Here is a 10,642-nt window from a genome sequence, read left to right as displayed (position 1 = left end):
CGGCGGCCCAACGCCCCGCAGGGTGGCTCTGGGGGTCCCCCGGCGGCGCGGGGCCGGGGCCGGCACCCCGCCTCCAGCGCCTGGGGCCTGGCTTTGACCCGCCTGGGCGTGGCGCAGGCCGGGGGGGGGGGAGACGTCACTGGCACCGCAGGCCAGAGCGAGAGGCCTGGGCCGGGGCCTAGGCCCCGCGCGGCTCCCTGCCCAGGGCGCTGCGGGAGCGGGCGAGGCCTGGGGCGGGCCTCGCGCCCCGTTGCTACGGCAACCGCACGACCCCGCCCGCCTCCCCCGGAAGCGGAAGCGGCAGCGGCAGCGGCGGAAGCGGAAGGGGGCCCGAACCCGGAAGAAGCCGGGCCGCGGCCGGACGCCGGCCCCGAGCCGAAGGGGAGGATGCTGGCCCGGCCGGGGAAGAGCCGCTGGGCGGGGGCCTGGCCGTGCTTCCCCACCGCCGCCTTCCTCACCGGGCTGCTGTCCCTGCTGGTGTCCGGGCCCGGCCTGCTGCGCTGGGCTGGGGCCACCGAGCCGCCTCCCCCCTCCGCTGGCTCGCTGCGGCCCGGGCCGGTGCGCGATGGGGAAGGTGAGGCCAGGAGACCTCCCGCCTCCATAGGGTCCGCCCGGGACGGCCGCTCGGGAGCTGGTCCCCCCGCCCATCGGCCACCGGTCGCCCAGGACTCCCCACCCCTCGTGCATCCTCCCCTCCCATGCCCCCCCCCGCATCCTGGGGCCCCCTCGCCCCCTGCGGGCCTCTCTCCTGGCTTGGGGCCCCCCTACCTCGGGATCATGCCCCAGGAGATCCTTCCTCCAGTACACCCGCCACCATGGGACACTCCCCCCTCCACGTCCTATCTGCTGGAAACCTCCTTCTGCATCCTGGGGTCCACCTCCCTTCTCACCAGCTGTAGAAATCCACCAGCCCTGGGGTACTTTTCCAGGCATGCCCCTCTGCACCCCCCCCCCCTTCTTCAAAGGGGCCTCCACATCCTGGGGCCTCCTCATCGCCAAGAGATGGATCTGTCCACCCAAAGCTGCTGGACAGTTGCATAATACTATTGATATTTCCTGCCCTACACTGTTTCGGTACCCACTTCTCTGTCACACACCTCTCCCCGAGGTCCTTTCTCACGCTGGAACACCATAGCCTCAGTGGAGAACTCTCCTCATTTGGGGACCTGTCCTTCTAGGTTGCAATGTTAACACCTTAGAAGCTGGTAATTGTGTGATGTGGGGTGAAGGGAGAGTTCCTGAGTTCCAGAATGTTCTGGTAGGGGGGTGAGGTTAAGATCTCAGGAACTTAAAGAATCTGCCCTTCCATTCTTCACTTTCCCCATATACCCTTTTGTTCATGCCCTTAATCCCCATGTTGTCCACCCTCCAGTACTGAATGATTTTTGTGTTTCTGCTCTGGTTAACTTCATCTGTAATGTACTCTTCTTACCTTCTCTTTGGTCCTAACCAGTTGTATCAGACAATATTCTCTTTCATTTTACATATTATAAGAATCTCAGAAGTTAGAGTGGGAGGAGGACTTGTTGGGGCACCAAATCCTGCCCACAGATTGAAAATTGTATGGGTCTGAGGTCTGTGATTTACTATGTTCAGTCGCAGCCCAGTGCTGAAGAAAGAACTGATAGTCTGAGGGTCCTGTGGCACTTCTAAGGTATGATATCTTACAAACCTGTCAGCATCCTTCTGACGGTCCAAAGAAGAAATATCAGCTACTAATGTGTTACAGTTTAAGTGAAAGAAATAAGACCACAATTAGATTGATGTAATTTTAAGGTCTGGTGCGCCTCTTATTCTGACAGGGCTAAAAACTTTTTGGCAAGACCAATTCAGATATTTTCAGACTATTACACTTTCCCAAATGCTGGTGCTGGGCCAAGGAGCAGAAAGAAAATGTCCCCGGGGCTAGCACAGCACTAATCCTGACTGCAGTTGGCGCATTGTCCAGGCTAGATTTAAATGCCCCAAGCTATTTGTTTTCCACCCCATTCTGTGGAAGATTCTTCTCCAGCCTGATAGAATTAAAAAACAAACAAAAAAGTCCTGTGGTTTCCTATTTTATTTTCTCCTCTTCTGATCAAACTTAACATAGTAAATGGCCTAAAGCAAACTCACTGCTGTCTGTACCTCTCTAAAAGGACTGTCTGCTCAGTTCACAGACTGGTGACCTATATCTTTGTCTATGAAGATCTGATATCCCTGGTATGCAGTGGCGTTATCATCTGGTACTTTGCTGGCAGCTTTGAGAAGAACGTAGGCACAGTGAAGCATTGCTTCGTCACCTTTGCCTTTGCCATTTCTTCGGCCCTGTTGTATCTCTTATTTGAGGCTGTCGTCTCTGGGGTGTCAGAGGTGGAAGATGCCAAAGGATTTACACCAGTTGCTTTTGCCATGTTGGCAGTGTCCACCACACGTTCACGCATGAGAAGGGCACCACTCTTTGGGGTTAATGTTCCTATGGTGCTGGTGCCCTGGTTAATGCTCTGCGTGGCATGGTTTATTCCCCACTCCTCACTCCTGAGTAACATATGTGGCCTCATAGTTGGGAAAGTCTGTATCCTTTTCAGGTGTGATAACCTGTTTAACCAGTGAAAAGAGCATGTGTGGAGCCTGACTTGTGCTGGGGAAGGAGTAGGAAAAAATGCTAAATTCTGATTGCTTAGGCTCGCTGACTTTTTGTTGTGCGGGTTCATGGCTTTCTGTAGACTGCTTAGTGACTCTTAGGTTTATTGTTGCTCAGAGGGGCCTGATCCTGCATTTATTTTACACCCCTCACTTCCATTGCAGTCAGTGAGGCTTTTGTGTACGTAAGGAATGCGTTCAGGAGAGTCACGGTGCTCATTGGGTCTGAAAACTGAGGGGAAATTTTTTCCAGACATTCCGCCTTGAGAGAAGCCTTGATTTGGTGGTAAAAAGGTGGTGTATTTAGAGTGGTTGTATGTAGAAAGTTAATTCCATTTTGCACCTTCCACAGTCTTCCTTAACACGCTGCTAAACTCAGATGGTCTTGGCTACTGCTTCTGTTTGGATCTCCCAGAGTCGGTGGTATCTAGGCTGGATCAGAAGTTCCCTTTCAGCCTGCTGAAGAGAATACCAGGGCTGAAGTATATTCCAGGGTCTTTAGCAGAGAGAAGAGTCTCCCAGAGTAGGAAGTAAGTACATGAACTCCAATAACACTCCCGATAATCCCAAAGAAAGGCTGCAGCTGTGATGTGTAGGGAGTGTGGTCTGACAACAAGCGCTGGTGTGAAATGACCTTGCAAAGCTATATCATGATTTCCACAGTATTGTCTCCCGTGTTAGAGGAGGGACTGGGATCTAATGATTAAAACTTTACACAGGACATATGGCTTTTGTTCACTGGTGACCTTTGGCAAATCACTGAGCCTCACTTTACCTCATAGGAATGTTGGGATACTGGACTTATACAGCACTTTGAGAGTCCTCTGATGAAAGGCTTGATATAAGAACACGGTATCCATTATTAATTTGTCGTTGTCTTCATTACAGAGCACATTTCCAGTGTAGAGGGAAGATTTCTCTGCAGAAATAGAGTTCAGGGCCTTCCAAGTCCCGTTATGTCCTGTAGCTGTGAGTGCTCACTTGTCTTCTGATACATTTAGAAATTTATCCCATTCTAAAGCACCTTTACTACCAACATTCCAATCTCAGTGAACAGAGCAGGATTTTTTTAGTAGGGTTAAACTTCTATGTATCTGAATAACTGTAGTGAGTTCTCTAACAGAGAAGTATTTCCCCATGATTACAGCTGTTCTCTTATGACCAAAGGGGGACATCTGAGGTATAAAACCATGCCTGTAACAATAATACCTCGGGCAGTGTCACTAGATCTCCTTCGCTAAACTGGAACATGCCATGACAATGCTTTCAAGGGAGACAAAGGGCTTGTTTCTATGAAAAGTTGATAGGTGGGAAGCTGGGGTGTAGATCTACAGTGCTGTAGTCTGCTGTGCACCTGCCATGTGCTAAAAGTTCCATAGTGGGCTTTGATCTACAGCAGGATGGAACTTTGTGGGGCAGGGGGGAGAGCTCCGTGGTTTGAGCACTGGCCTGCTCAACCCAGGGTTGTGAGTTCAATCCTTGAGGGGGCCAGTTAGGGATCTGGGGCAAAAATTGGGGCTTGGTCCTGCTTTGAGCAGGGGCTTGGACGAGATGACCTCCTGAGGTCCCTTCCAACCCTGATATTCTATGATTCTAGTGCCTGGTAGCAGGGTCCATGTGGATAGATAGCGCATGGTGGGTTACAGCACTGTAGATTACACCCCAGCTTATCATGCACTACCTCTCCATATAGACGAGCCCAAGGAAAGCTGGGGAGCTGGAGGAAGTTTGTACCTCGGGGGGTTATACTGACCCGGTGCCTTTAAGCTCTTTGGGGCAGGGACTGTCTTCTGCTGTGCTTTTGTACTGTGCCTAGCTCAATGGGGCCAGGACTTCTACTGGAGCCATGAAGCTACTGTACTATTACAATAATGATGTCTTTGTTGATGAAAGCCAGTGCTGTGCTTCTGAAGGCTCCGTGTCTTGGGCAAGATGAAATACAGACTCCTTTGGATGCAAGATGTTATACAAACGTTAGCTATCAATAAATGTCTGTGGGGGAAGGTGTTTCTAGGACTTTCCAGATTAACTGAGCTATGCTTGAATGTAACTTTATTTACCAAACACAAATCCTATTCTTATTTCTGCAACTTAAGTTTATCCCACTGTAAAAAACCAAAGCAACTGTTAGGTTTTTTGCTATCTGTTGTTCCACCTGTCTGCTAAGATTCAAGATCAAATATAAAGTTCACAACCAGACAGAATAGATTTCTACAGCGTTGTATGCTTTTGCATAATGTTTTGTGGCCCATGAATCCAAGAACTGATGTCGAGGTCATTAAAGGAACAATCCTTCTGGGTATTTGGCAGTTGTGGTCTTTGTGACTCCTCATTCTCCCGGGTTGATCAGTACTCGCCCTGGAGAATGGGGAGTCACAAAGACCACAACTGCCAAATACCCAGAAGGATCATTCCTTTATTACCTGTTGGGCAGAGCATCTCCTGGTCTGATTCATCCTGCTGAGTCACACCACCTGTTAGCAGTTGCCGTTTCTGAATCCCCTCACTCCCGAATTATTCATTTTACTAATAACTGTCCTTGCAGCTCAGAACTACCTATTTTTCTCTTCTCCTAAAGCCTTCATGACATGTTGCTAAATAGCACTCAGCAAGTGAATGGTTAAAAGACACACACCTTAAATGGAGGCACAGGAGATGCATACAGAATTCTTACCTTGCCTGGAGTTCCATGCGTGCTTGTTCCACAAGACTATGGCTGTGTATTTTCTCCACTGAGGGGTATGGAAATGTCTCTAGTGGGTGGCTGACCACCCTGCTTTTATTTAATTGCAAAGAAGTGGCAGCTGAGCTCAGCCTGTTGTGATGGGGATTGACTGTAATGACGGTTCTGAGTAGTGGAGTCGGAGAGGAGTCTGCCCGACGGGCGCTTGTAGATATTTGGAAATGCCAGATGTGAGCACACTGTAATTTTTCTTTCCCCTTTTCAGGATTAATCCAGTGCCAGGCTCATACCCCACCCAGAGCTACTATTGCTCTTCACCTCCAGCCCTTCCTGTGGCTCAGTTGCAGCACCCCAGTGCCCAGAGCCTAGGACCCTGGCCCAACTGCACACCAGGGCACATCCAGGGTCCCCCCCCTTACCCAACCAACCCTGCCTTTGGGAAATTCTATGTGCAGGGCCACTTCGGTGCCTCACCTGGACACGGCTGCCAACCAGCTGATCCCCATTCCCCCCACGGTGCATGTCTGCCTGATTCTCGGATACCCATGGGGATGGAGAACTTGGAGGCCCAGTTTCAGTATGCATCAGGTTCCCCTGCAGCGAAAATGCCAGCTGAACTTTCAGGAGTCCAAATACACTGATCATCCAAAGAGGAGCAGGACCCTCCTCCCCTCGCAGGCCCTTGTGTGAACAGCTTTCAGTGGAGTGCTGCTGAGAAAGGAGACTGCTTCAAAAGGATTCATTTGATTTTAACTGAGGGTGCAGGGTCAAATTAGACAGTCGACGGCATCCCCTGAGTTTTCTGTCCCACTGCAGAGTCTGCTTAGAGACATTTTTTCCAATGCTCAGGTTTTTTCTTTTATTTATATTCCTTTTGAATTCTGATACATTTTTTAATCTTGGCTGAAGGCAGTGACCACTACCTGTCTGTCCCTCATTCTCATGTGGATTCCTCACTACACATTGTGGCTACAACCTCATCTCTCTATGCTACAGCCACCGGCCTGGTTACAACATACTTGTCCCTTGACTCAATTATACTGTAGTGTAGATGGGCACTAATGGTCAAAACACTGGACTAGTTGGGTGTTAACCTGACTACAGGGACTAAGGTAGGTCCCTTTCTCATTTACAGTTGCAGTATAGCCAGGACCCACATGCTGGGTTTCCGGTGACCTGACACCGATTTAATTTAACAGCACTGTTTAAATGGAGATGGGGAAGAGAGAGATCTGTTTTTTATAGTTATGCCTTGGAAGTTCTGTGCCCTGTGTTACAGAGGAGGACAGATAAGATGATCACAATGGTCCTTTCTGGCCTTGGAATCTGAGCTGAGATTCGGGGGACGGTGGAGTGAATTATGCGGTGGCATTTTCTGCCACTCAGAATAGCAGCAGTTCCATCTGCTAGAGTCTCTAATTAGCATCAGCCACACGGGCTGCCTTCCCCAATCATGTTGCTGTCACATAGTCTCTATGGCAGGCACCCACAGTAACTTTGCATGCTGGCCACAATGCCAGCTTTGATTCATGAGACCGTCCTAGATATTTGCAAAAGGGGTGGGTGAATCTTATTTAAGAGATTTAGGATATTCCTGGGGAGTATGAGGGTAGACTTAAGCTACTGTATATTAATTAATAAAGTCCAAGGCTTGAGAAGGGCCTTTAAAATGGACTGGACTGAATCAAATGGAATTTAGCTGTTACCCTTCTATGCAGCATTTGATGAGCTTTTAGAATTCTCTTTGGTGCCAAAATTAGTATCGGAGACAACTAACATAAGCAGGGGGTTGTGGGCGGTGTCCGCTAGTTAGATCAGCGTACTGGGACTCAAAAGAGCAGGGGGGAGGGATAGCTCAGTGGTTTGAGCATTGGCCTGCTAAACCCAGGGTTGTGAGTTCAATCCTTGAGTTCAATCCTTGAGGGGGCCAGTTAGGGATCCGGGGCAAAAATTAGGGATTGGTTCTGCTTTGAGCAGGGGGTTAGACTAGATGACCTTCTGAGGTCCCTTCCAACCCTGATATTCTATGATTCTATGAAAAGATCTGTGTCCTAGTCCCAGCTCTGTCACTTCTCACTGTATTACCCTGGATGGAAAGTCCATTCATCAGTTTGCTTCCCCATCTCTAAAATGAGGATAACTTCGGCTCTTAGAGGGAGGTGAAATTTGCTTATTTTATGGTGTGTTGAAGTACTTAGTTTTCACTTCATTCAACACCTTTTCTATCCTCATAATTCAGTGCCTAACATTACTATAGGCACCAAAGTAAAAGAAAACTGTGTATCAGGGAGAATATGACGGTTTCTGTTCTGTTCCGCATCTGGATTCTTGGGTCAGGCGAGAAGGGCTGGGTTAGGCGCTAACATCAATATTTATCCATCGCCTACTCCTACATTTTCGTCCCCTGTCAGTGTCTGAAAGGGCAAGGTACCTCTGCGCTGATGCTCCACTACCAGGTGTTAATGTTCGTATCATAGCTGACTGGCAACCACCTTCAGAAGACAGAGACATTGAGAGAAGATTGAGGTACAAAATTAGGACCTTGCGGGCCAGGGTTGGAATAGCCAGGGGTGTTGCATGTGAAGATGGAGGTCCCTGGGCGGAGCTCTCTGAAGAAGATGTGGCTGGTCACAGAACCCGTGTGTGTTCCTGCTGGAGGTGGCTGCGGTTACCATCTCGTTCGCGAACACTACAATTCACTGTGTGCCACCACATTTCAAAAGATGACTTATGCGATGGCGTACCTCTTCCCTAGGAGCTGGAAACATTTCTACTGTGACTGTATTTAGTGACCGATAAGATGCTTTTCTAGAGTTTTTGTTCTGATTTTCTTTAACAGCCTGGAAGAAACACTAGCAATAGGGATAAAATCAAGGGGTGAGTGACCACTGTTAGTCAAACACATGCCTATATTTTTACCATACCATTGGTCACTGACAAGTGTGAGGCCTTTTGCCTACAAACCAATAGGCTCTACCAGAAATATTTCCAAATGCTGTAGCCTAGAGATGAGCATTGGTACTGGCTGCTTTATATACTTTTCCATGTAAAATGTAACCTTTCAGTTTAATTTGAAAAGCAAACAACTTAGTAGCCTCATCTGATTTCCTGGCCAAAACCAAAAACCGGAGTGTGTCTTCTATAGTGTCTGGAGATCACATTCATCACTGGTGGAGCCCCACCGCTGTCCCGGTGAAGGCTGGCTAGCTACAGCATGCTAGTTTTGTTAGCTGGTGAAGAGAGACACCCACGGGTGAAAGCTGGTACTGCAGAGGCAATAGGGAACGTTAATTCTTCTCATCATTGCTGAACGCGGGGTCTGGCAGACGTCATTTAATGGTATATGCTCGTGGAAAGGCATAGCCACTAAAATATTGACTTCTAAAAGTTGCTCCCATGTCCATCGCGGTGAGAGCAGTGAAGGACATCCCCAAGGTATAACGAGCTTGCAAAAATTCAGCTAAAAGGGACTTCCCTTACTCTGCCCTCCCTGTTGGGTGAAAAGCCAGGGTAAATCAAGCCCTTGCACCAAGCTGGTCAAGAAGCCAGGCCTTTGTTGGACGGACGGGGGACGTGTGCTGCAGCCAAGGACCCTCCAGCTGTTCAGACTTGGAGAGCAGCCCAGCTGAGCTCACTTCCCAGGATCAAGCATGAAGACTGAAGCATCTTCTGAGTGCATAAATCATGCCGGGCTTTGTTGGTCAAAGTCAGCCCCCTCAATTGCACCTGGAAACTAACTGGAAGCCACCAGTGCAGACCCTGGAGACAGGAGTTGTGTGCTTTGTATGAGAACCACCGGTGGGCGGCTGCTTTCTTCATTAGCTGGAATGTCAAGTAGTCTTCAAGTGGAGCTCACTTTACAGTGCGTTACTATCATTCGAGCTAGTGGTGAAAGGCTGATTAGTTGTACAAGCGAGGTCTGTACTGGAGAGGAAGGTTCACACCCTCCTTGCCAGATGAAATAAATATGTTGGCTACTGCTGTCACTGGAGAACCTGGTAAGACCTTCAGCTTGTCAATCACAGTAATACTAACCATCTCAAGGGAGGGAGAAGAAATCACTTCTGCCTCCATGCGACCGTTATCCTACCTGGAGTAAGTTACAGACACCTCGCTTTTATCCAAGTGCTGATCTCTGTCCATTGCTGCACCGTTTCCATCCAACAAGAGGAGAATGGGGAGGGGATGAGTTGGGCCATTGTTTTCTTAATGCATATGCTTGGATTCAAACACACTGGAAAAATAAAGGCCTTACCCTCATGCATTTCTGCTCCCCTTGCTCCTCATTCTGCTCACAGCCTGGGCTGATGACTGAAGCCATATGCAATCCCGTGCCCCCTTGCTAGCTACCAAACCCATCAATTTATTAAATCAGTGAACAGCCAGAACTAGTCAGTCACAGTGACTCTCTACCAGAATACTTAGAGTGGGCCTGTGTGGTGTGCATCACCAGGGAACCTTGGGAAATTGATGCAGGATCCAAGTGGGAAGGAATGTGAGGATGCACAGAAGTTGCATGATGGGCAATGCTTCAGCTTCATGGAACACTCGATGTAGGAAGTATAAGCATTCCGGGGGCTCTCCTCATTAGCTGAAACTATTATTAGCTTGTCTGCCTTGGGCCTCTGTTTCCCCGATTGTAAAGTGATATCTATCCACCTACATGGTGTGTGGGTAAATGCACTAAAGCCTTTTGAGATCTGGGCTAGGAAGCTGCTCCAGCAAGGCAAAATGTTTTTATACAGGCGTACACAGTATTTTAAAGTATTGATTCCTGTGTCCAGTGATTTCCTCTGGGTTGTGTACGCTCTTCCTTCACCCAAAGGCGAGCCAGACATCTAAACCCACTGATCTGCTCCTTAATGAAATCAGAAGCATCTCCTTTCCCCTGCTCCCCTAACCTTTATTGATGTTCAGTGCATTAGTTTTATTCCCCATTCTCTCTCCTCAGTTCTTCCTTAGTGGCTTTTATCGATTTTTCTTTGACTGTAGTCGTGTTGAAGCGGGTGCCGCATACCCTCTGCTGCTCCATTACCCAGCAGTGTAAATGTGAATGCTGCTGGCAGCATGTTACCCAAGGAAGCTGAATTTCACATTGGTACCATTCCGCTTACAGATTTTTCTGGCCTCATTTTTATCATCAGGCAGTAAAATGTTGCCCCAGGGAATCTTCACCAGAAAACATGCAAATGGTAAGCTTGGGGCATGCCTAGACCACTGGCTGCAGCAGTATAGACACAATACATGCATTACAGGCTGAATTAGAGACATAAACAACGCTGTTCAGGGCCAGTTGGAATCCGTTGACTTTTGGTACATCATGAGCCTAGCTCATTA

The 10,642-nt window shown here is 48.8% G+C and overlaps 1 protein-coding gene across 1 annotated transcript; it reads left to right on the top strand.

Moving 5' to 3' along the window:
- On the top strand, positions 1-9,569 carry RHBDD2 (rhomboid domain containing 2). The gene is made up of 4 exons (XM_084651277.1): positions 1-574; positions 2,153-2,554; positions 3,002-3,152; positions 5,571-9,569. Exons 1-4 carry the CDS (start codon positions 388-390, stop codon positions 5,944-5,946), a joined length of 1,116 nt encoding a protein of 371 aa, XP_084507403.1. The 5' UTR covers positions 1-387; the 3' UTR covers positions 5,947-9,569.
- Positions 9,570-10,642: the final 1,073 nt, after the last annotated feature.

This window comes from Lepidochelys olivacea, assembly GCF_965140295.1.
Source record: "Lepidochelys olivacea isolate rLepOli2 genome assembly, chromosome: 17".
Classification (NCBI taxonomy): Eukaryota; Metazoa; Chordata; order Testudines; family Cheloniidae; genus Lepidochelys; species Lepidochelys olivacea.
Note: the sequence above shows the minus strand (reverse complement) of the source record. Positions and strands in the feature narration are given on the sequence as shown.